This window comes from Puma concolor, chromosome E4, assembly GCF_028749965.1.
Source record: "Puma concolor isolate L17-30 chromosome E4, mPumCon1.1.hap2, whole genome shotgun sequence".
NCBI lineage: Eukaryota > Metazoa > Chordata > Mammalia > Carnivora > Felidae > Puma > Puma concolor.
The window spans coordinates 70,462,317-70,486,888 of record NC_141683.1 but is presented as its reverse complement, the minus strand read 5'-3'; the positions used below and the strand labels follow the sequence as shown (position 1 = coordinate 70,486,888).

The window sequence follows — 24,572 nt, the reverse complement described above, 5'->3', positions numbered from 1 at the left end:
ATCATACAGTGTTTGTCTTCCTGTGTCTGACTTCTTTTCACTAAGGATAAAGCCCTCAAGTTTCACTCATGTTGTCACAACTGGCAGGATTTCCTTCTTGTTTGTGGCTGAAAATATTCCATTGTAACTGTATACCATATTTTTTAATCCATGGATCCACTGATGGATGCTCAGGTTGTTTCTTGACTATTTTTTTAATTTTTTTTTTAGCGTTTATTTATTTTTGAGACAGAGAGAGACAAAGCATGAACGGGGGAGGGTCAGAGAGAGGGAGACACAGAATCTGAAACAGGCTCCAGGCTCTGAGCTGTCAGCACAGAACCCGACGCGGGGCTTGAACTCACGGACCGCGAGATCATGACCTGGGCCGAAGTCGGCCACTTAACCGACTGAGCCGCCCAGGCGCCCCATGTTTCTTGACTATTGTAAATAATGCTGCAATAAACATAGGGCTGCAGATATCTCTCCAAGGTAAGGATGTCATGTCTTTAAGACATATACCCAGAAATGGGATTATTGGCTCATATGGAGGTTCTATTTTTAGTTTGTTGAGGAGCCACCATACTGTTTTACGTAGTGGCTGTCCCAATTTACAGTCCTACAGGAGTACAAGGAATTCCTTTCCTGTACATCCTTGCCAACGATATCTCTTGTCTTTTTGACAATAGCCATTTTAATAGGTCAAAGTGATATCTATATACTGCAGTTTTGATTTGCATTTCCCTGATGAATAGTGATATCGAGCACCTTCTTGTGTACCCTTGGCTATTTGAATATGTTTTGAGGAGAGACGTCTTTTAAGGTGCCTTGCCCAGTTTTTAATTATATTTGCTTTTAGCTGTTGAATTGTACGAATTCCTCACACATTTTAGATATTGACGTTTTTCATATTTGTAGCTTGCAAATGTCTTCATCCTTTCCATAGGTTGCCTTTCCGTCATGTTGCTTGTTTCTTTTGCTGTGCAGAAACATTGCTGATTGCATTGGTTGTTTTTGCTTTTATTGCTTGTACTTTGGATGTCCTATCCTAAATCATTTGTAAGATCTATGTCAAGGAGCTTTTATCCTCTGTTTTCTTCTAGGAGTTTTATGATTTAAGATTTTATATAGGAGTCTTTATTTGCGTTTGGGTTGACTTTTGTGAGTGGTGTAAGGTAGAGGCACAGTTTTATTCTTTTGCATGTTAATATCCAGTTTTCTCACCTTCATGTATTGAAGAGATTACCTTTTCTCTTTTGAGTATTCTTGGGTCTCTCAACAAAGAGACTTTATGCATGGGTTTATTTCTGGGTTCTTGATTCTGTTTCATTCATCTTTGTGCTTGTTTTTGCGCAACTTCATATGGTTTTTGTTACCATAACTTTGTAATAGTGTGACACCAGCAAGTGTGATGCTTCCAGCTTTGTTCTTCTTTCTTAGGATTGTTTTGGCTATTTGGGGTCTTTCTTGTTCCTTACACATTTGAGGAATGCTTTTCCTATTTCTGTGAAAAAGGTCATTGGAATTTTGACAAGGATTGCATTGACTCTGTGGGTGGTTTCAGGTAATGTGGATATTTAATGATGCTAATTTTTTGAATCCATAAACAACGGGGTATGTTCCCATTTGTTTGTGTCTCTGCTGTTTCTTTTACCAATGTCTTGTAGTTTTTACTGTACCTATCTTTCAGAAATCCTTGATTAAATTTATTCCAAAGTATTTTGTTCTTTTTGATGCTTTGGGGAAGGGGATTTTTTTTCCTTATATTTCTTTTTCAGCTATTTCATTGTTATTGTTTAGAAATGCAACTGATCTCTTGATGCTGATTTTGTAATTTTTTTTTACTAAATATAATCTATTGTCAAATTGGTTTCCATACAACACCCAGTGCTCATCCCAACAGGTGCCCTTCTCAATGCCTATCACCCACTTTCCCCTCTCCCCCACCTCCTATCAACCCTTAGTTTATTCTCAGTGTTTACGAGTCTCTTATTGTTTGCCTCCCTCCCTCTCTGTAACTTTTTTTCCCCGACCCCCCACCCATGGTCTCCTGTCGAGTTTCTCAGGATCCACATATAGGTGAAATCATATGGTATCTGTCTTTCTCTGCCTGACTTATTTCACTTTGCATAATACCCTCCAGTTCCATCCACGTTGTTGAAAATGGCCAGATTTCACTCTTTCTCATTGCCAAGTAGTATTCCACTGTATATATAAACCACATCTTCTTTCTCCATTCGTTGGGTGATGGACATTTAGGCTCTTTCCATAATTTGGCGATTGCTGAAAGTGCTACTGTATACATTGGGGTACATGTGCCCCTAAGCATCAGCACTCCTGTATCCCTTGGGTAAATTCCCAGCAGTGCTATTGCTGGGTCCTAGGGTTGTTCTATTTTTAATTATTTTAGGAAGCTCTACGCTGTTTTCCAGAGTGGCTGCACCAGTTTGCATTCCCACCAACAGTGCAAGAGGGTTCCTGTTTCTCCACATCCTGGCCAGCATCTGTAGTCTCCTGATTTGTTCATTTTAGCCACTCTGACCAGCGTGAGGTCATATCTCAGTGTGGTTTAGATTAGTATTTCCCTGATGAGGAGTGACGTTGAGCATCTTTCCATGTGTCTGTTGTCCATCTGGATGTCTTCTTTGGAAAAGTGTCTATTCATGTCTTCTGCCCATTTCTTCCCTGGATTATTTGTTTTGTGGGTGTGGGGTTTGGTGAGTTCTTTACAGGTTCTGGATATTAGCCCTTCCTTTATGTGATATGTCATTTGCAAATATCTTCTCCCATTCTGTCGGTTGCCTTTCGGTTTTGTGGATTGATTCCTTTGCAGTGCAGAAGATTTTTATCTTGACGAGGTCCCAATAGTTTATTTTTGCTTTCCATTCCCTTGCCTTTGGGGATATGTCAAGTAAGAAATTGCTGCGGCGGAGGTCAAAGAGGTTTTTTTCCTGCTTTCTCCTCAAGAGTTTTGATGGTTTCCTGTCTCACAGTCAGGTCCTTCATCCATTTTGAGTTTATTTGTGTGTATGGTGTAAGAAAAGTCGTCTAGATTCATTCTTCTGCATGTTGCTGTCCAGTTCTCCCAGAAGAAAGAGACTGTCTTTTTTTCTCATGGGATACTCTTTCCTGCTTTGTCAATGTTTAGTTGGCCATACATTTGTGGGTTCACCTCTGGGGTTTCTATTCTATTCCATCGGTCTGTGTGTCTGTTTTTGTGCCAATACCATACTGTCTTGATGATCACAGCTTTGTAGTAGAGGCTAAAGAGACAGAGTGTGAACAGGGGAGGGGTAGAGAGACAGAGACAGAGAGAGAGAGAGAATCCAAAGCAGGCTCCAGGCTCTGAACTGTCAGCACAGAGCCCAATAGGGGGCTTGAACCACAAACCACGAGATCATGAACTTAGCCGAAGTCAGAAGCTTAACTGACTGAGCCACCAAGGCACCCCTGCATCTTTATGTTGATTTTGTATCCTTCATCCTTGGAACAGACAGCTTTTTGGTGGTATCTTCAGGATTTTCTATATATAATAACATATCATCTGCAAACAAAGACAGTTTTATTTCTTCTTTTCTGATTTGGGTGCCTTTATTTCCTTTTCTTGCCTGACTGCTTTGGCTAGGACTTCCTCTATCCTGTTGAATAGGAGTAGTCAAGTGGGCAACTTTGCCTTGTTCTTGAACTTAGAGTAAAAGCTTTCCGTTTTTTACCACTGCATATGATGTTGGCTATGGGCTTATCATATTGGGCTTCATTATGTCCAGGTGTGAAAATTCAGTACCCACATTGTTGAGAGTTTTTATCCTGAAAAGATGTTGAATTTTGTCAAATGCTTTTTTCTCCCATGCTGGGATGATGATATGATTTTTTTTTATCCTGTTAATGTGGTGTATCAAATGTATTTATTCTATTTGATTTCTGAAGGATAATTTTGCTGAGTAAAGTATTATTGATTGGTAGTCTTTTTTCTCTTAGCACTTTTAATATGTAATCCCACTGCCTCCTTGCATGGAAGGTTTCTGCTGAGACATTGCTAATAGCCTTATGAGGGTTCACTTGTAGTCACATAGTCTTTCCTCACTCTTTTTCATTCTTTTGACTTTGTTCTCTGCTGACTGGATAAATTGATAGTTTCTGTCTTTCAATTCACATTTTTTTTTGCTTGATCCATTTCCTGTCAGTGATCACTCTTGCTTTTTTCATCTCCTTCATTATACTCTTCAGCTCCAGGATTTTTGTTTAGTTAGCTTTTACTATTTCCAGCTCTTTGTTAAGCTTCTCATTTTATTCATAGAGTGTTTTTCTGATTTTATTGAATTGGCTTTTTGTGTTTTTCTTGTAACTCACTGAGTTTCCATAAAACTGCTATTTTTGAATTCTCTTTTGAATAAATTACAGATCTCCATGTGTTTCCGATTGATTACTGGAAGATTATTGTGATCCTTTGATGGTATCCTATTTCCTTGATATTTTATATTCTTTGCAGTTTTGCATTGCTGTCTTTGCGTTTGAAGTAGCAGTCACTTCCTCCAGTCTTTAATGACTACCTCTTCAGTGTGTCCAAACCTGACTTTTTTGCTCCGGTGGTATGCTGGAAATTCTCTGCAGGACACCTGGTTTTCCAAAAAGGCTCTCTCATCCATGGGTGATCATCTTAGAGAGTGTTTTCTAGGGAGGGACTCCCAGATGTGGCTGAGAGGGAGGGGCTGGAGGCACTTTATGGGCTATTGCTAGGTCCACAGATTAGACTGTAGTATGTCTGCCTGTTACCTGATGCACGGGTAGGCAAGACCTTTCCTCGGTCCCTTGGAATATGGTGCTAGATTCCCACAGCTCCTGCAAAGGCAGTTTTGCCGGTGGGTGGATAAGATGCCAGTTTGTTGTAGGTGGGGAGACACAACAAGGTACATCTTGTTCAGCTATCATACTGATATCGCTCTGACATATGGGTATTTTAAAAGTAGTTTTTCCCCTAAGATATTTCCCTGATTTCTTCTTTCATTTTATATGGACCTCATGCTACTTTAAAACTTTGTTGAAATTAAGCATTCTTATATTTAAAAGCAAAGCCAAAAATAGAGCACAAATCTAGTTATTACTCCCATGTCTAAGAGTCACTGCCTTTAGGCAATGAACTCTAACTTTTTAGTGTAACCTTCAAGGTTCTTCAGAATCTTTCCTGACTGATCTCTTACTACTTGCTTCCATGTATTTTATGTTTTTTTTTTTCCAAGTTCCTAAAAGCTTATACTTTTTCCTTTCAAGGCACCTAGATGCCATCTGTGTAATCTTTGTGCTCACATTCTAATCTCTAAGAAAATGGCTTTCTCCTGTTTTTTTCCCTGGTGACCTCTGCCGTTTATTTTCCCTCTTCAGTAAAGCCTTTCTTGTCCTCACTTACAGCTTTTCACATGTCAATTCTTACAAATCGCATTGTATTCTAATTGTATATTTATCTGTGTTTGAAGCACCAGATGAGTATTTCCTTGTGTATGGTTGGTACTTCAACACTGTTCTCTGAATTAATCAAATTAAGTCAGATGGGTAAAATTCAGAACTTGATGAAAATTGTCTTTTTATTCTTTATCAGTAAAATTATTAGAAAACATTGGCTTTTTTATGGCTTTTTAATGGCTTTGTTTTTTTTTTTTTTAAGGAGGGAACGTGGTTTACATATGAAGAAGTTAAAGAGAGGTGAAAATGAAAAAGGGACATCAGAAGGATCTGTGATCACACCAGTGTTGCAGAAGGCAGATGCCCTAACTGGTGGTCCACTACAAAAGAATGATGGCAGTCATTTCAGTGAAAAGGATCAGCATGAAAGCAGGTAAAATCTGTAAATTCTTTATGTGCCTGTGAAGGAATTTTAGCAGTGATTACCTTTGTGGAAATAAAATGCTGTAGTGTAGGTAGGTCCAAGCTAAAGCAAGAAATACTCAACATATCAAACACCCTGCTTGAAAAGTTGTGCTGAGGGTAAGTGACTTTGTCAAGGAGCAGTTTCAGTAGTCACCATGGAAGCATGGAAGATGAGTAAGTGTAAACAACTCCTTAGAGCATTTTAATTGGGAAAGGTAATAGAGTAATGGATGATAACTGAAAAAGAATGTGAATTGCAAAGGCATTTTCTCTCTCTTTTTATTTTAAGATGGGAGCTTTTAGAGAATGTATTCTGTTGGAAATGATCAATAGATATAGACATGGTTAGTTAATTTAATTTTGTTTGCGTTTCCAAACATTAGGAAGTTTGTTGATTGTATTACATTATCTTTTAAAAATGATAGGGGCGCCTGGGTGGCGCAGTCGGTTGAGCGTCCGACTTCAGCCAGGTCACGATCTCGCGGTCCGTGAGTTCGAGCCCCGCGTCAGGCTCTGGGCTGATGGCTCAGAGCCTGGAGCCTGTTTCCGATTCTGTGTCTCCCTCTCTCTCTGCCCCTCCCCCGTTCATGCTCTGTCTCTCTCTGTCCCAAAAAATAAATAAATAAACGTTGAAAAAAAAATTATAGTAATTGTCTTTAGTACTCTTATTCATGTGATTTTGTGCAAGAAGTTGGTTTATTCTGAATTGGTTCCACAATGGGGTATTCTCATACAATTGAATGTGCAGATTTAAAAATATATATGTATATATGCAAGTATATATATATATATGTATATATATTTATATATTAAATATATTAAATTAAATTAATTAATTTAATTAAATTAATTAATTTAATAAAATAATTAAATAATTTAAAATAAGTAAATTAATTTAATTTAATACTTAAATTAAATTAAATTAAATAATTAATTAAATTCAATATATATTTATATATATATTTATATATATGGCTGTATAATTTCTTATATGTATATTTATTATATGTATATTATATGTATAACATACATATTATATATATATGTATATGCATAATATACAAACTATATGTATAATTTCTTATATATGTTTATATAAGTATATGTGTATAAGTTCTATATGTATATATTTGTACACACACACACTTATCATAAATGTATGCAAATGCAAACACTGAGGCCATTCTGAATAAAAGTAATCCTTCCTTGATGATTTTTAGATATCCAGTGCCTTTGATAGTATCACAAGTAGCTATGATTTTGTTAGGGACTTTAAAGTATCTGGTTCTATTAAGTTAATATTATTTAGGTTCTGGGGAAAGGGGAAGATTTTGTTTATTTACAATTGGAAAAGAAACTAGTGATCCATAACAGATTATTCCTTTTGGACTAGAGAGCTCTAAATTACCAAAACCATGCTTCCTGTACCAACAGTGCCATTGACACAGATTGTATGCTCAATAAGTATGTGTTGAATGTGGGGATAAACAGTGGAATGAATGAATGAATGAATGAATGAATGCCTGTTGAGGAACTTCTCTAGAAGAAGCAAATCTTTAGTTTATTGAAAGTAGATTTCCCATCTTGCCAAGTAAAAAAAATCTTACACAGATTCAGAAATTGTTATGTATCACTATACAGAAGATTCAGAAATTGTTATGTATCACTATAAGATTCAGAAATTGTTATGTATCACTATAGCTAGAAATCAAATCACAATATAGATTCATTTGCTGTCATATTAGTTAGAAACACTGGAGTATTACTTTAACCACATAGTATAAAACAGATGCTTTGAAGGCACATTCCTGGGTTTGAATTCAGGGTCTGTTCTTGGCCAGCGACTAGGGCTTCTTGGGCAAGTCACTTCGACTTTCTGTGCCTCATTCTCTTCCTGTGTAACATACCTAATATAATAACCTACTTCATAGGATTGTTGTGGGGCTTCAAATACCTTGAAGACATGTAAAGTGCACATAGTAATGCCTAGAGAGTAGTTGCATAGTGAGTCTCCAACACGTTAATATCATGATTGTTAAAAAGGGGTTCTTTCATATAGGGACTTAACTTGCACTTTCCAAGTAGGTTTTAGTGCCAGTAAAAGCTTATTTTTAGTAAAATGACAACAACACAAACAATGGTATTATTCCTAGCAAATAATGCAAGTAGCATTAGGATTTTCCTTTGCTTTTGTCAGTTTTTACCTAACGTTAGTACTTTGTTGTGCTTGCTTCAGCAGCACATATACTGGAACTGGATAAACCTAATCCTTTGTTAATATTAGCAGTAGTATGTTTTCGATGTTGTTTAATGTTACTCTGTTGTTTAATCCCCTTTGTAGAAAATTAGTTTCAAATGCAGAGATTTTATATCAGAAACAATAGGTTTAGATACGCTTTGTATTTTAAGTATTTAATATTTGACTGAAAACAATTGTTGCTCTTTTTCAGACCTGCAAAGAAAATTTCTAAGAAAAAGAACAAGGTATGCAAAAGAGACAATGTAATTTTATTTTATTTATTATTTATTTTATTTTATTTTATTTATTATTTAATTTTATTTTCTTTATTATTTTATTATTTATTTTATTTTATTATCATATTATTTTGATACATATTTGTTAGGAATATTGTTCAGTGGCAAAAAATTACTTTATGAAAGATGTAGTGAAAAAATAGAAAATCTTCCTTTGTTGTAGAGACATTTGCTGTGAAAAAGTTACTTAGAAATACTAGCTATGGATAACAGTGTCTTTTTGATAAAAATCCGTTCTTTTAAAAAGTCTCTATGGTTTCGCTTTTAAATGTTCATTCACTTATTTTTAAAATGTATTTTGAGAGAGAGCATGCACAAGTGGGGGAGGGGCCGAGGGAGAGGGGGAGAGAGAATCCCAAGCAGGCTCCATGCTGTCATTGTGGAGGTCAACGTGGGACTCAAACTCAGGAACCCTGAGGTCATGACCTGAGCCAAAATGGAGTCGGATGCTCAACCGACTGAGCCAGTCAGGTGCCCCTGTTTTTGCTTTTATAAAAAGATGGCTATTTATCACTTCTCTACACCTAGTGTATTTTATAAATATTTGGGGGACATTTTGAAATGGTATTATTCATTCGTAGGTCAAAAAGCAAATTACTTCTATGGATGACCTTGTCGACTTCATTCAGTCATCTGAAAGAGCTTCAGAGCATTGTGAGTTGCCTTACTCCAAGAATTTCATGTTGCTGATTGAACAACTTGGCATGGATTGTAAAGGTAGGAAGCCTTTTTACGTATATTGCTGTAGTAATATGTGCACACCTTGCCTACTACTGCACCATAGAGCACTGCTGTATTATAGAGCTGCTCATCTCAGAAATATGTTTTATATTAAAATAAAAGGAGAACTATTGTATCCTCTCAGCCAAAGAGTCATCATTTCTACTGTACCTTTCTTAGTGGGAATGGCACATCTATTGTGTTTGTTAACTCTGCTTCTCTTCTGTGCCTTCACCCAGGTCAGGTCATTATTTTTCTCCCAGATGACTGAAATAACCTTAGGACTGTTTTTCCTGCCGTTCTACCTCCCAGGACCTTGGTCTACACTGCAACCATAATTAGTATATGTTTTAAAAAATGTGTCTTTCATCATGGGACCCCCTTGCTTAAAGCTTAGCTATTACTTCTCATTGCTATTAGGTTAAAGGCCACAGTCCTCTGGCTTCATCTTGTATTGTTTTACATCCTTCTTTCCGTCTGTGTCTTATCCACTGTTTTAGACGTTTCTTCCTGTGAAAGAGATTTTCGTATCCAACATTTTTAGTTCATATATGAAGTTTAGTTCATATATGAAGTGTGTCATTTGATAGTTTTGACATATGTTTACACGTATGAAATGATAACCATAATCCAGACAGTTAACATATTCATCACCCTTAAAAATCTCATGTCCCTTCATATTCCCTTATTATGAAGCTGCGAAATTGTTTTCTAAAGGAGTTGTACGGTTTTCCATTCTCACCAGCAGTGAGAGCACCAATTCCTACATACATATTCATGAACACTTAGTATTGTCAGCTTTTTAAATCCTAGCCATTCGGATGGATATTTAGTATATATCTCATTATGGTTTCAATATACATATCCCTAATAACTGATGATGGTGAGCATATTTTCATGTGCTTGTTTGCCATCTGTGTATCTTCCTTGAATTGTGCAAATCTTTGGTTGTTTTAAAAATTTGTTTGTTTGTTTTCTTAGTTTTTGAGTTTTCAGAATTCTTTGTATATCCTAAACACAGTTCCTTATTTTGTTTTCTTTTTTTTTTTTTTCGTGGTTGTTGTTGTTGTTGTTGTTTCCACTGAGGCATTTTATTTGCACGTATGTATTAAATCCCTAGAAAAAGAATCCCAGGATTTCCCCTTCTGTGTGTTTTCATCTTCCTTCTTCATGGTCCATGACTGTAGCTGAGGTGGTCAGTATAATGAAACCAAACTGAGCAGATTGTTCTGCCATTTTTCTAGATCTTTGCATTGTCCATCAATTCTGGGGCCAGTCACTCCATCCTTGCTTAACCTGCCTGTGAGTTTCACGTCAATTTACCCAATTCTGTGATCATCAATGATTTTAAATTCACCACTGTAACCATGCTTCATCATCACAGTTAGAAAGTGGACAATGTCTTTGGAGCATGGCCTAGTAAGAACCTGGCGTTTGCTTCTCTTTTCTGTATTGTTATGCTTTGGGGAGCATCTGCCACGACATTCACATGCATCATGATGGTGGCACAGAAAGATGGTGGAAAGAGCTAGATACAGTTCCTTTCTCACTGCTCTTTTTTTGCAAGGTTTTTCTTCTCCCACTCTGTGACTTTTCCTTCTCTCAACAGTGTTTTTGAAGAGCAGTTTTTCTTTTTGGTGAAGTCCAGTTTACACATTCATTTGTTCTTGTATGATTGTTGCTTTTGGTTTTCATATCTAAGAAATATTTCCGTAGCACAAGGTCACAAAGCTTTTCTCTCATGCTTTCTTTTAGAAGTTTTATAGTTTTAGGTCTTACATTTAGATCTATGACCCATTTTATATTCTTTTTTATTTGTGATACAAAGTATGTATACAAGGTCATTCTTTTGCATATGGATATCTAGTTGTTCCAACACCATTTATTGAAAAGGCTGTGTTTTCTCCACTTTATGCCATTGCTCCTTTGTCATAATCAGTTGGCCACATATGTGTGGGTTTATGTATGGGCTCTATTCTGTCTCATTGATCTCTTTGTCCATCTTGGTACCAATATTATGCAGTTTTAATCACTGCCAGTTTATAAGGATTTTTTTTTTAATTTTTTTTTCAACGTTTTTTATTTATTTTTGGGGACAGAGAGAGACAGAGCATGAACGGGGGAGGGGCAGAGAGAGAGGGAGACACAGAATCGGAAACAGGCTCCAGGCGCCGAGCCATCAGCCCAGAGCCTGACGCGGGGCTCGAACTCACGGACCGCGAGATCGTGACCTGGCTGAAGTCGGACGCTTAACCGACTGCGCCACCCAGGCGCCCCAGGATTTTTGAAATCAGGTAGTGTTTGTCATCTTGCTGTGTTCTTTTCAGTGTTCTTCCGCTACTCTGGATCCTTTGCATTTCCACGTGAATTTTATAATCAGTTTGTCTGTTTCTTAACAACAAACAAACAAACAAACAAACAAACAAACATCAACTCTGGTGGTCTTCTGGAAATTAAGTTTAGATTATGTTGAATCTACAGATTTATTTGGGGAGAATTGGCTTCTTGACAATATTGAATCTTTTAACCCCTGAACAGAGTATATATCTCTCCCTTGATATAGGTCTTTTAAAATTTTCTCAGTAATATTTTGTAGTGTGTAAAGTATAGGTCTTTCTGTCTTTTATGATATTAACCGTGATTATTTTTTATTTTCAGTGCAGTTGTAAATAATACATCTTAAATTTAATTTTTTTAATGCTTACTCTTGAGAGAGACAGAGCATGAGTTGGGGAGGGGCGGAGAGAGAGGTAGACAGAATCTGAAGCAGGCTCCAGGCTCCAAGCTATCAGTACAGAGCCCGACGTGGGGCTTGAACTCACCAACGGTGAGATCATGACCTGAGCCTGAGCCCAGTGCTTAACCAGCTGAGCCACCCAGATGCCCTGAAATTTTAATTTTTGATTCTTTATAGCTAATATATAGAAATACAGTTGATTTTTGTGTAACGATTCTGCATCCTCCAACCTTGATAAATTTATATGTATAGATATATTTAATATTAGAGAGAATACATGAGCAGGGGAGAGGGGCAGAGAGAGAGAGAGAGAGAGAGAGAGAGAGAGAGAGAGAGAGAAGAGAGAGAGAGAGAGAGAGAGAGAGAGAGAGAGAGAGAGAGAATCTTAAGCAGTCCCCATGCTCAGTGCGAGCCTGACATAGGGCTCCATCCCATGACTCTGGGATCATAGCCTGAGCTGAAATCAAGAGACAGACACTCAACCGACTGACTCATCCATGTGCCATGATAAATTCATTTATTAATTCTAATAGCATTTTTCTTAATGCTGTCAGATTTTCTACATAAGCAAAGGTCATAAGAATTCATTTTTAACTACTATTTTACTAACAATGGTAAATATTGTAGACTTGTAGCCAATTCATTCTCTGTCTCAACTAATCAGCTTTGCCATTGTACTATAAGAGCAGCCAATAGATACTGCATAAATTAATGGAAATGTCTGTATTTTGATAAAATTTAATTTACCAAAACAAGTAACGTGGCCCATAGGCTGGAGTTTGCCAACTTCTATTTTGTGACCATGTCCTTGCTAGTAGAGACAGTTTCACTTCATTTTCTATCTGGATGTCCTTTGTTGCTTTATCTTGTTTGATTGCATTGGCTAGAACTGCTAGTATAGTGCTGAACAGAAGAAGTCATTCAGTGAATGTCATTCCTGTCTTCTTCCTGGTCTTATAGGAAATGCATTCAGTTTTTCACCATTATTTATAACGTTAGCTATAGAGTTATCATGACTTGTTTTGTTTTGTTTTGTTTTGTTTTAAATCATATTGAAGCTCCCTTGTATTCCAGGATTGCTGAAAGTTTTTATCTGGAACGGATGTTGAATTTTGACAAGGAACTTATTTTATCTACGGAGATAGATACGGTTTTTGAATCTTAAACCAACTCTGCATTTCTGGGATAAACCCCATTTGGTAATAACAAATTATCCCTTAGTGTATTGTTAGATTCCACCCCCCCACAAACACACATGGCTGTAGTTTAATTAATTAATTAATGAAATATAATTTATTGTCAAGTTAGCTAACGTACAGTGTATACATTGTGCTCTTGGCTTTGGGAGTATATTCCCATGATTCTTTACTTACATACCACACTCAGTGCTCATCCCAACAAGTGCCCTCCCCAATGCCCATCACCTATTCTCCTCTTTCCCCCACCCCTCCATGAACCTTCAGTTTGTTCTCTGTATTTAAGAGTTTCTTATGGTTTGCCTCCCTCTCTGTTTGAAACTATTTTTCCCCTTCTATTCCCCCATGTTCTTCTGTTAAGTTTCTCGAAATCTACATATGAGTGAAAACATATGATATCTGTTTTTCTCTGACTGACTTATTTCACTTCACATACTACCGTCCAGTTCCATCCATGTTGTTGCAAATGGCACGATTTCATTCTTTCTCATTGCCAAGTAATATCCATTGTATATATAAACCACATCTTCTTTTCCCATTCATCAGTTGATGGACATTTGTGTTCTTTCCATAATTTGGTGATTGTTGATAGTATAAATGTTGGGGTACATGTGCCCCTATGAATCAGCACTCCTGTGTCCCTTGGATATATGCCTAGTAGTGCAATTGCTGGATTGTTGGGTAATTTTATTTTTAATTTTTTGAGGAACCTCCACTCTGTTTTCCGGAGCAGTGGCACCACCCATGCATTCCCACCGACAGTGCAAGAGAATTCCCATTTCTGCACATCCTTACCAATGTCTGCTGTTTCCTGTGCTGTTAAATTTTTCTACCCTGACCGGTGTGAGGTGGTATCTCAATGTGGTTTTGACTTGTATTTCCCTGATGATGAGCGACGTTCAACATCCTTTCATGTGCCTGTTGGCCATCTGGATGTCTTCTTTGGAAGTGTCTATTCATGTCTTCTGCCCATTTCTTCCCCGGATTATTTGTTTTTCGGGTGTTGAGTTTGGCCAATTCTTTCTAGAGTATGGGCACTAATCCTTTATCTGATATGTCATGTGCAGATATCTTCTCCCATTCCGTTGGTGCCTTTTAATTTTGTGGATTTTTTCCTTTGAAGTGCAGAAGCTTTCTACTTTGATGAGGTCCCAATAGTCCAATTTTGCTTTTACGTCCCTTGCCTTCAGAGATGTATTGAGTAGAATTTGCTGTAGCCAAGGTCAAAGAGGTTGTGGCCTGTGTTCTTCTCCAGGGTTTTGATGGTTTCCTCTATCACATTGAGGTCTTTCATCCATTTTGAGTTTATGCACGGTGTAAGAAACTGGTCCTGTTTCATTCTTCTGCATGTTGCTGCCCAGACCTCCCAGCACCATTTGCTAAAGAGCCTATCTTTTTTCCACTGGATACTCTTTCCTGCTTTGCCAAGGTTTAGTTGGCCATACATTTGTGGGTCCATTTCTGGATTCTCTATTCTATTCCATTCGCCTTTGTGTCTCTTTTTGTGCCAATAGTATACTCCCTTGATGATCGCAGCTTTGTAGTAGAGGCTAACGTCTGGGATTGTGATGCCTCCGGCTTTGGTTTTCTTTTTCAACATTATTTTGGCGATCTGGGATCTTTTGTGGTTCCATACAAATTGTAGGATTGTTTGTTCTAGCTCTGAGAAGAATGCCGGTGCAACGTTGATTGGGATTGCACTGAATGTGTAGATTGCTTTGGGTCGTTATCGACATTTTCACAATATTTCTTCTTCCAGTCCATGAGCATGGAATGTTTTTCTATTTCTTTGTGTCTTTAATTTCTTTGATATGTTTTCTACAGTTTTCAGGATACAAATCTCTTATAGCTTTGGTTAGGTTGATTCTTAGGTATTTTATGGTTCTTGGTGTAATTGTAAATGAGCTCGGTTTCTTGATTTCTCTTTCTGTCACTTCATTATTGGTATATAGAAGTGCAATCAATTTCTGTGTGTTGATTTTGTACTCTGTGACTTTGCTGAATTCATGTATCAGTCGGAGCAGCTTTTTGGTGGAGTCTTTCAGGTTTTCCATGTAGAGTATCATGCCATCTGTGAAAAGTGCAAGTTTAACTTCTTCTTTGCCAGTTTGGATGTGTTTTATTTCATTTTGTTGTATGATTTCTGAGGCTAGGCCTTCCACCACTATGTTCAACAACACTGGTGAGAGTGGACGTCCCTTTTGTGTTCCTTATCTTCGGCGGGCAGGGTAGGGGGGAAGTTCTCTGTTTCTCCCCATTGAGGATATTCGCAGCAGGCTTCTCATCTATGGTTTTTACTAGGTTAAGGTTTGTTCCTTGTATCCCAACTTTCTTGAGAGTTTCTTATTAACAAAGAATGCTGTATTTTGTCAAATGTTTTTCTGTATTTATTGACAGGATCATATGAATGATCGTATCCTTTCTTCTATTAAGGTGATGTATCATTTTGATTGATTTGCGAATATTGAACCAGCCCTGTAGCCCAGGAATGAATCCCACTTGATCATGGTGAAGAATTCTTTCATATACTGCCGCATTGGATGTGCTAGTATCTTGTTAAGAATTTTGGCATCCATGTTCATCAGGAATATTGGCTTGTCATTCTCCTTTTTAGTGGGGTCTCTATCTGTGTTGGGAATCAAGGTAATGCTAGCCTCATAGAAAGAGTCCGGAAGCTTTTCTTCCATTTCTTCGTTCAACAGCTGGAAAAGAATCGGTATTAACTTTGCTTTAAATGTCTTGTAGAATTCCCGTGGGAAGACTTCTGGCCCAGGACTCATATTTGTTGGGAGATTTTTGATAACTGATTAAATTTCTTCGCTGGTTATGGGTGTGTTCAAATTTTCTATTTCTTCCCATTTGAGTTTGGGTAATGTGTAGTTGTCTAGGTATGTGTCCATTTCTTCCGGGTTGTCCAGTTTGTTGCCATATACATTTTCGTAGTATTCTCTAATACTTGTATTTCTGTGGTGTTGATTGAGACCTCTCCTTTTTCATTCGTGATTTTATCTATTTGGATTCTCTTTTCTTTTTGAGAAAGCTGGCTCGGGGGTTATCAAGTTTATGTATTCTTTAAAAAAAAAAACAGCTCTTAGATTCATTGATCTGTTCTACTATTTTATGTTTGTTTGTTTTTTGGGGTTTTTCTTTTGGATTCTGTAGTGTTTATTTCTGCTCTAATCTTTATTATTTCTTCTAATGGCTGTAGGGTTTCTTTGCTGTTCTTTTTCTAGTTTCTTTAGGTGTGAGCTTCGATTTTGTATTTCGGATTGTTCTTATTTCTTCAGAAAGGCCAGGATGGCGATGTGTTTTCCTTTTAGGGCTCCCTTTGCTGCATCCCGAAGGGGTTGGACTGTCATGTTTTCATTTTCATTTGCCTGCATGTATATTTTTTATTTTTTTCTTTCATCGTCTGGTTGACCCATTCTTTCTCCAGTAGGATGTTCTTCAACCTCCATGCATTTAGAGGCTTCCCAAACTTTTTCTTTTGTTTGATTTCAAGTTTCATAGTGTTGTGATCTGAAAATACGCATGGAATGATCTCCGTTCTTTTATATTTATGGAGGGCTGTTTTGTGACCCTCTGTGTGATCTGTTTTGGAGAATGTTCCATGTGCACTTGAGACGACTGTGTATTCTGCTGCTGTTGGATGAAAAGTTCAGAATAGATCTGTCAAATACATCTGGTTCAGTGTATCATTCAGGGCCTTTGTTTCATTACCGATTTTGTGCCTAGGTGATCTGTCCATTGTTGTTAGGGAGTATTAAAGTCACCTACAATTTCCATATGATTATCAACATGATTGCTTATGTTTGTGATTAATCAATGTATATATTTGGGGACTCTCAAGTTGGGGGCACCAACATTTACAACTGGTAGCTCTTCTTGATGGATAGATCCCTTAATTATGTATAATGCCCTTCGCCATCTCTTGTTAGAGACTTTAGTTTAAAATCTCATTTGTCTGATCTAAGTATGGCTACCCCAGCTTTCTTTTGACTTCCAGTACCATAATACATGGTACTCTATCCCCTAACCTTCAATGAAATGGTGTCCTCCTGTCTCAAAGAAGTCTCTTGTAGACAGCATATAGATGGATATTGTTTTTTTTTTTTTAATCCATTCAGATACGCTATGTGTTTTGATAAGGGCATTTAGTCCCTTCACATTCAGAGTGATTATTTAAAGATACGGATGTCATGTCATTGTGTTGTCTGGAGCTTTCATGCTGGTGGTGATGTTTCTGGTCCTTTGTAGCCTTGACAACATTCCACTCACAGAGTCTCCTTAGGATCTCCTGCAGGGCTGGTTTAGTGGTCATGAGCTCTTGTAGTTTTTGGTTTTCTGGGAAAGCCTATCTCTCCTTCTATTCTGAATGACATCGTTGCTGGAGAAAGGATTCTTAGCAGCATATTTTCCTATTCAACACATGGACTTTTTCCTACCATCGCCTCCTGGCCTGCCAAGTTTCAGCGGGCAGGTCTGCTACTACCCATATGTGTCTACCCTTGTAGGTTAAGGCCCGTTTGTCCCTTGCTGCTTTCAGAATTCTCTTTTCTCTTTGTATCTTGCCACTTTCACTATGATATGCTGTGGAGATGACCTATTCTTGTTGAATCTGAAGGGAGTTGTCTGTGCCTTCTGGATTTGGATGTCTGCTTCCTTCTCCAGATTAGGGAAGTTCTCACCTATAATTTGTTCAAGTAAACCATCTTCCCTTTTCTCTCTCTCTCTCTCTCTCTCTCTCTGTCTCTCTCTTATGCTGGAACTCTTATGATCCGGATAAATATTACATTTCATCAAATCACTTAGTTTTCTAATACTCCCCTCATGGTCTAATATTTTCTTATCACCCTTTTTCTTGGCTTCGTCATTTTCCATACTTTCATCTTCTATGTCACTTATTCCCCCTCTGTTTCCTCCATGTTTGCTGTTACTGCATCTAGTTTATTTTGCATCTTATTTACAGTATTTATTAATTGCTATGACTATGTCTTAGTTCCTTGATCCCTGCAGCAATAGATTCTCTGCTGTCTTCCATGCTTTTTTGTAAGCTCAGCTGTTAATCTTACAACTATTATTCTAAATTCTTGAACCGATATATTGTTTTTATCTGTTTTGAGCAATTCTCTAGCTCTCATTTCTTCCTGGAGTTTCTTTTGAGGAGAATTCTTCCATTTCATCAGTGTTCGGTACTTTATGTGTGTTCCTAGTTGTCATGTGTCCTGCACCTGTGAGCACTACTATTTTAAAAAGGGGTCATATACTATCCAGGGCCTGGCCCTTCAACAGGTATCTTTGGAGTGTGTTTCATGCTCTCTGTTGTGACTCTGGTTGCTTTATTTCCCTACTCATATTGTTGGGTTGGCCATTCCAGCAGGTGTGCTTAGATTTGTTCATAATGTAACCTTGGAAAAGAATTTAAACAGTGGGGGGGTGATGGAAGATGCCTTATCTCAAACAAAGTGAGAAATGACAGGGGCAAAGGAAAAGAGAAGAAGACAAAAAATTGACCAGGCAGAGAATCAGAGAAACTATACAACTTAATCCAGGCAGTGAAGAGAGAGAGAGAGAGAAAGAGAAAGAGAAAGAGAAAGAGAAAGAGAAAGAGAAAGAGAAAGAGAAAGGAAAATAAGAAGGAGATACAGAAGGTGCAGAAAGAATAGATTAAAAATCTCCATGACCTGGCAAGTTGTCCCCATGGCCCCCTGGAGATGTTTGTGTCATGCTGTAGCCCGGATTCCTAGATTTCCACATCTTCTTGCCTCACTGCTGTGTTTGAGGGATGTGGTCATTTCAGGTACCCCTACTTCTCTGCCATGTTGACACCCCCCCCCCTGTTTAATGTAGTGTTAGACTTGATTTGTGGATGGTTTCTTCAGAAATTGTGCTCCCATGTTTATGACAGAATTTTATTTCTTATAGTATCTTTGTCTAGTTTTGGTTTCAGGTAATGGTAGCCTTATAGAATGAGGTGAGAAATATTTCTCCTCTCCATTTTTGGGAGAGACTTTGTGTAGAATAGATAACATTTCTTCCTAAAATGTTGGATGAATTTACTAGTGTAGCCACTTGGCCCTGGAATTGTTTTCTGTGGAAAGATCTTTATCTAAGACTTTGGTTTCTTTTTTACATATAGAGTTAGTTAGCTTATCAGTTCTTTTTTTCCTTTATTTTATTTTATTTTTTTATTTTATTTAAGTTCACTTTATTTCATTTCACTTCATTTCACTTCATTTCATTTTATTTCATTTCACTTCATTTCATTTCATTTCATTTCATTTCAGTAATCTTTACACCCAACATGGGGCTTGAACTCACAATCCAGAGATCAAGGGTCACATGCTCTACCAACTGAGCCAGCCAGGCACCCTTTATTTTTGATTGAGCTTTGATCATTTCTGTCTTTCACGGGATTTACCCACTGCATCTGAGTTGTCAAATTAATTATATAAAGTTCATAATATTACTTTGTTATTTTTTAGTATCTGTGAATCTCCAGTAATGTTGGTTAAATTACTAATCTCTGATATATTGTTAATACTTCCCTTGTTTCTCTTCATTTTGGGATCAGTCTTGGTAGAAATTGATCCCTTTTTTCACCTCCTGAAAGCATTTGGTTTCATTGATTATTCTCTATTGTTTTTCTGCTTTCTTTCATGTGATTTATGTCTTTGAGTTGTATTAGTTCCTTTCTTCGGCTTGGTTTGTGTTTAATTTGTTTTCCTTTTCTAGTTTCAAAAGGTGGAACCCGATGTCATAAATTTCAGACCTTTCTTCTTCCTCATCCTCTTCTTCCTCTTCTTTTTCCTCTCCTTCTTCCTCCTCTCCTTCTTTCTTCTTCTTCTTCTTCTTCTTCTTCTTCTTCTTCTTCTTCTTCTTCTTCTTCTTCTTCTTCTCTCTTTCCCGCCCTGTCTCCCTCTCCCTCTCCTCCTTCTCTCCTCTTCCCCTTCCTCTTTCCTCCTCCTCCTCCTCCTCTTCTTCTTCTTCTTCTTGTTCTTCTTCTTCTTCATCTTCTTCTTCTTCTCCCTTTCCCTCTCCATCTCCATCTCCCTCTCCTCCTTCACTCCTCTTCCTCTTCCTCCTCTGTCCTCTTCCTCCTCCTCTTTCCTCCTCCTCCTCCTCCTCTTCTGCTCGTCCACCTTCCCTCCTAGTTCTTCTTCTTCTTCTTCTTCTTCTTCTTCTTCTTCTTCTTCTTCCTCTTCTTCTCCCTTTCCCTCTCCATCTCCCTCTCCTATTCCTCCTTCCCTCCTCTTCTTCCTCCTCTTTCCTCTTCCTCCTTCCTCCTCCTCCTTCTTCCTTCTTCTTCCTCCTCCTCCTCTTCCTTTCTTCTTCTTCTTCTTCTTCTTCTTCTTCTTCTTCTTCTTCTTCTAGATGCTGTAGAAATCTATTGGCATTATTTTACCAAAATTTTTCTCAATTGTGAAAAATTAAAATCAGTTCTTCAACCTTTAGAAAGAAAAAAGAAGAAAATCTCTTTATTATAATACACCATGAAAATAGGTTATCAACTTGCCACATTGTGTGTGTGTGTGTATGTGTTGTGTGTATGTGTGTGTTTTTTTTAACGAAAGCATGGTGAAGAATTCTTTCATATACTGCCGAATTGGATTTGCTAGTATCTTGTTAAGAATTTTGGCATCCATGCATATCAGGAATATTGGCCTGTCATTCTCCTTTTTAATGGGGTCTCTATCTGTGTTGGGAATCAAGGTAATGCTAGCCTCATAGAAAGAGTCCAGAAGCTTTTCTTCCATTTCTTTGTTCAACAGCTGGAAAAGAATCGGTATTAACTTTGCTTTAAATGTCTTGTAGAATTCCCGTGGGAAGACTTCTTGCCCAGGACTCATATTTGTTGGGAGATTTTTGATAACTGATTGAATTTCTTCGCCGGTTATGGGTCTCTTCAAATTTTCTATTTCTTCCCATTTGAGTTTGGGTAATGTGTGGTTGTCTAGGTATGTGTCCATTTCTTCCGGGTTGTCCAGTTTGTTGGCATATACATTTTCGTAGTATTCTCTAATACTTGTATTTCTGTGGTGTTGATTGAGACCTCTCCTTTTTCATTCATGATTTTATCTATTTGGATTCTCTTTTCTTTTTGAGAAGCTGGCTAGGGGGTTATCAAGTTTATGTATTCTTTTTAAAAAAAACAGCTCTTAGATTCATTGATCTGTTCTACTATTTTTTTTGTTTGTTTGTTTGTTTGTTTTTAAGGGTTTTTCTTTTGGATTCTATAGTGTTTATTTCTGCTCTAATCTTTATTATTTCTTCTAATGGTTGTAGGGTTTCTTTGCTGTTCTTTTTCTAGTTTCTTTAGGTGTGAGCTTCGATTTTGTATTTCGGATTGTTCTTATTTCTTGAGAAAGGCCTGGATGGCGATATGTTTTCCTTTTAGGGCTGCCTTTGCTGCATCCCGAAGGGGTTGGACTGTCATGTTTTCATTTTCATTTGCCTGCATGTATGTTTTTAATTTTTTCTTTCATCGTCTGGTTGACCCATTCTTTCTCCAGTAGGATGTTCTTCAACCTCCATGCATTTAGAGGCTTCCCAAACTTTTTCTTTTGTTTGATTTCAAGTTTCATAGTGTTGTGATCTGAAGATACGCATGGAATGATCTCTGTTCTTTTATATTTATGGAGGGCTGTTTTGTGACCCACTGTGTGATCTGTTTTGGAGAATGTTCCACGTGCACTCGAGAAGAATGTGTATTCTGCTGCTGTTGGATGAAAAGTTCTGAATAGATCTGTCAAAAACATCTGGTCCAGCGTATCATTCAGGGCCTTTGTTTCTTTACCGATTTTGTGCCTAGGTGATCTGTCCATTGTTGTTAGGGAGTATTTAAGTCACCTACACTCTCCATATGATTATCAATAAGAATGCTTCGGTTTGTGATTAGTCTATGTATATATTTGGGGGCTCTCAAGTTGGGGGCACCAACATTTACAACTGGTAGCTCTTCTTGATGGATAGATCCCTTAATTATGATATAATGCCCTTCGCCATCTCTTGTTAGAGTCTTTGGTTTAAAATCTCATTTGTCTGATCTAAGTATGGCTACCCCAGCTTTCTTTTGACTTCCAGTACCATAATACATGGTACTCTATCCCCTAACCTTCAATAAAATGGTGTCCTCCTGTCTCAAATAAGTCTCTTGTAGACAGGATATAGATGGATATTGTTTTTTTTTTTTTTAATCCATTCAGATACGCTATGTGTTTTGATAAGGGCATTTAGTCCCTTCACATTCAGAGTGATTATTTAAAGATACGGATGTCATGTCATTGTGTTGTCTGGAGCTTTCATGCTGGTGGTGATGTTTCTGGTCCTTTGTAGCCTTGACAACATTCCACTCACAGAGTCTCCTTAGGATCTCCTGCAGGGCTGGTTTAGTGGTCATGAGCTCTTGTAGTTTTTGGTTTTCTGGGAAAGCCTATCTCTCCTTCTATTCTGAATGACATCGTTGCTGGAGAAAGGATTCTTAGCAGCATATTTTCCTATTCAACACATGGACTTTTTCCTACCATCGCCTCCTGGCGATTCTTGTTGAATCTGATTCTTGTTGAATCAGATTCTTGTTGAATCTGAAGGGAGTTGTCTGTGCCTTCTGGATTTGGATGTCTGCTTCCTTCTCCAGATTAGGGAAGTTCTCACCTATAATTTTTTCATGTAAACCATCTGCCCTTTTCTTTCTCTCTCTCTCTCTCTCTCTTATGCTGGAACTCTTATGATCCGGATAAATATTACATTTCATCGAATCACTTAGTTTTCTAATGCTCCCCTCATGGTCTAATATTTTCTTATCACCCTTTTTCTTGGCTTCGTCATTTTCCATACTTTCATCTTCTATGTCACTTATTCTCCCCTCTGTTTCCTCCATCTTTGCTGTTACTGCATCTAGTTTATTTTGCATCTTATTTACAGTATTTATTAATTGCTATGACTATGTCTTAGTTCCTTGATCCCTGCAGCAATAGATTCTCTGCTGTCTTCCATGCTTTTTTGTAAGCTCAGCTGTTAATCTTACAACTGTTATTCTAAATTCTTGAACCGATATATTGTTTATATCTGTTTTGAGCAATTCTCTAGCTCTCATTTCTTCCTGGAGTTTCTTTTGAGGAGAATTCTTCCATTTCATCAGTGTTCACTACTTTATGTGTGTTCCTAGTTGTCATGTGTCCTGCACCTGTGAGCACTACTATTTTAAAAAGGGGTCATATACTATCCAGGGCCTGGCCCTTCAACAGGTATCTTTGGAGTGTGTTTCATGCTCTCTGTTGTGACTCTGGTTGCTTTATTTCCCTACTCATATTGTTGGGTTGGCCATTCCAGCAGGTGTGCTTAGATTTGTTCATAATGTAACCTTGGAAAAGAATTTAAACAGTGGGGGGGTGATGGAAGATGCCTTATCTCAAACAAAGTGAGAAATGACAGGGGCAAAGGAAAAGAGAAGAAGACAAAAAATTGACCAGGCAGAGAATCAGAGAAACTATACAACTTAATCCAGGCAGTGAAGAGAGAGAGAGAGAGAGAGAGAGAGAGAGAGAGAGAGAGAGAAAGAAAGGAAAATAAGAAGGAGATACAGAAGGTGCAGAAAGAATAGATTAAAAATCTCCATGACCTGGCAAGTTGTCCCCATGGCCCCCTGGAGATGTTTGTGACACGCTGTAGCCCAGATTCCTAGATTTCCACATCTTCTTGCCTCACTACTGTGTTTGAGGGATGTGGTCACTTCAGGTTCCCCTACTTCTCTGCCATGTTGACACACCCCCCTCTTCAATGTAGTGTTAGACTTGATTTGTGGATGGTTTCTTCAGAAATTGTGCTCCCATGCTTATGACAGAATTTTATTTCTTGTAGTATCTTTGTCTAGTTTTGGTTTCAGGTAATGCTAGCCTTATAGAATGAGGTGAGAATTATTTCTCCTCTCCATTTTTGGGAGAGACTTTGTGTAGAATAGATAACATTTCTTCCTAAAATGTTGGATGAATTTACTAGTGTAGCCACTTGGCCCTGGAATTGTTTTCTGTGGAAAGATCTTTATCTAAGACTTTTGTTTATTTTATACATATAGAGTTAGTTAGTTTATCTGTTCTTTTTTCCTTTATTTTATTTTATTTTTTTTATTTCATTTCATTTCACTTCATTTCATTTCACTTCATTTCACTTCATTTCATTTCATTTCATTTCACTTCATTTCATTTCAGTAATCTTTACACCCAACATGGGGCTTGAACACACAATCCAGAGATCAAGAGTCACATGTTCTACCAACTGAGCCAGCCAGGCACCCTTCACTCTTGATTGAGCTTTGATAATTTCTGTCTTTCACGGAATTTACCCACTGCATCTGAGTTGTCAAATTAATTATATAAAGTTCATAATATTACTTTGTTATTTTTTTAGTCTGTGAATTTCCAGTAATGTTAGTTACATTACTAATTTCTGATATATTGTTAATACTTCCGTTGTTTCTCTTCATTTTGGGATCAGTCTTGGTAGAAATTTATCCTTTTTTCACCTCCTGAAAACATTTGGTTTCA

The 24,572-nt window shown here is 37.6% G+C and overlaps 1 protein-coding gene and 1 pseudogene across 1 annotated transcript in view; one reads left to right on the top strand and one right to left on the bottom strand.

The window, feature by feature from the left end:
• The window catches only part of LOC147572806 (uncharacterized), a 38,640-nt gene extending 28,787 nt beyond the window's left edge, over positions 1-9,853 (top strand). The window contains exons 7-9 of the mRNA XM_086693474.1: positions 5,639-5,809; positions 8,292-8,325; positions 8,958-9,853. Coding sequence (XP_086549600.1) covers positions 5,639-5,809; positions 8,292-8,325; positions 8,958-9,434 — 682 coding nt within the window. The 3' untranslated portion in view covers positions 9,435-9,853. The remainder of the gene's footprint in view (positions 1-5,638; positions 5,810-8,291; positions 8,326-8,957) is intronic.
• Positions 9,854-9,931: 78 nt separating this feature from the next.
• Positions 9,932-10,783, bottom strand: LOC147572805 (small ribosomal subunit protein uS8 pseudogene; annotated as a pseudogene).
• Between the last annotated feature and the right edge of the window lie 13,789 nt (positions 10,784-24,572).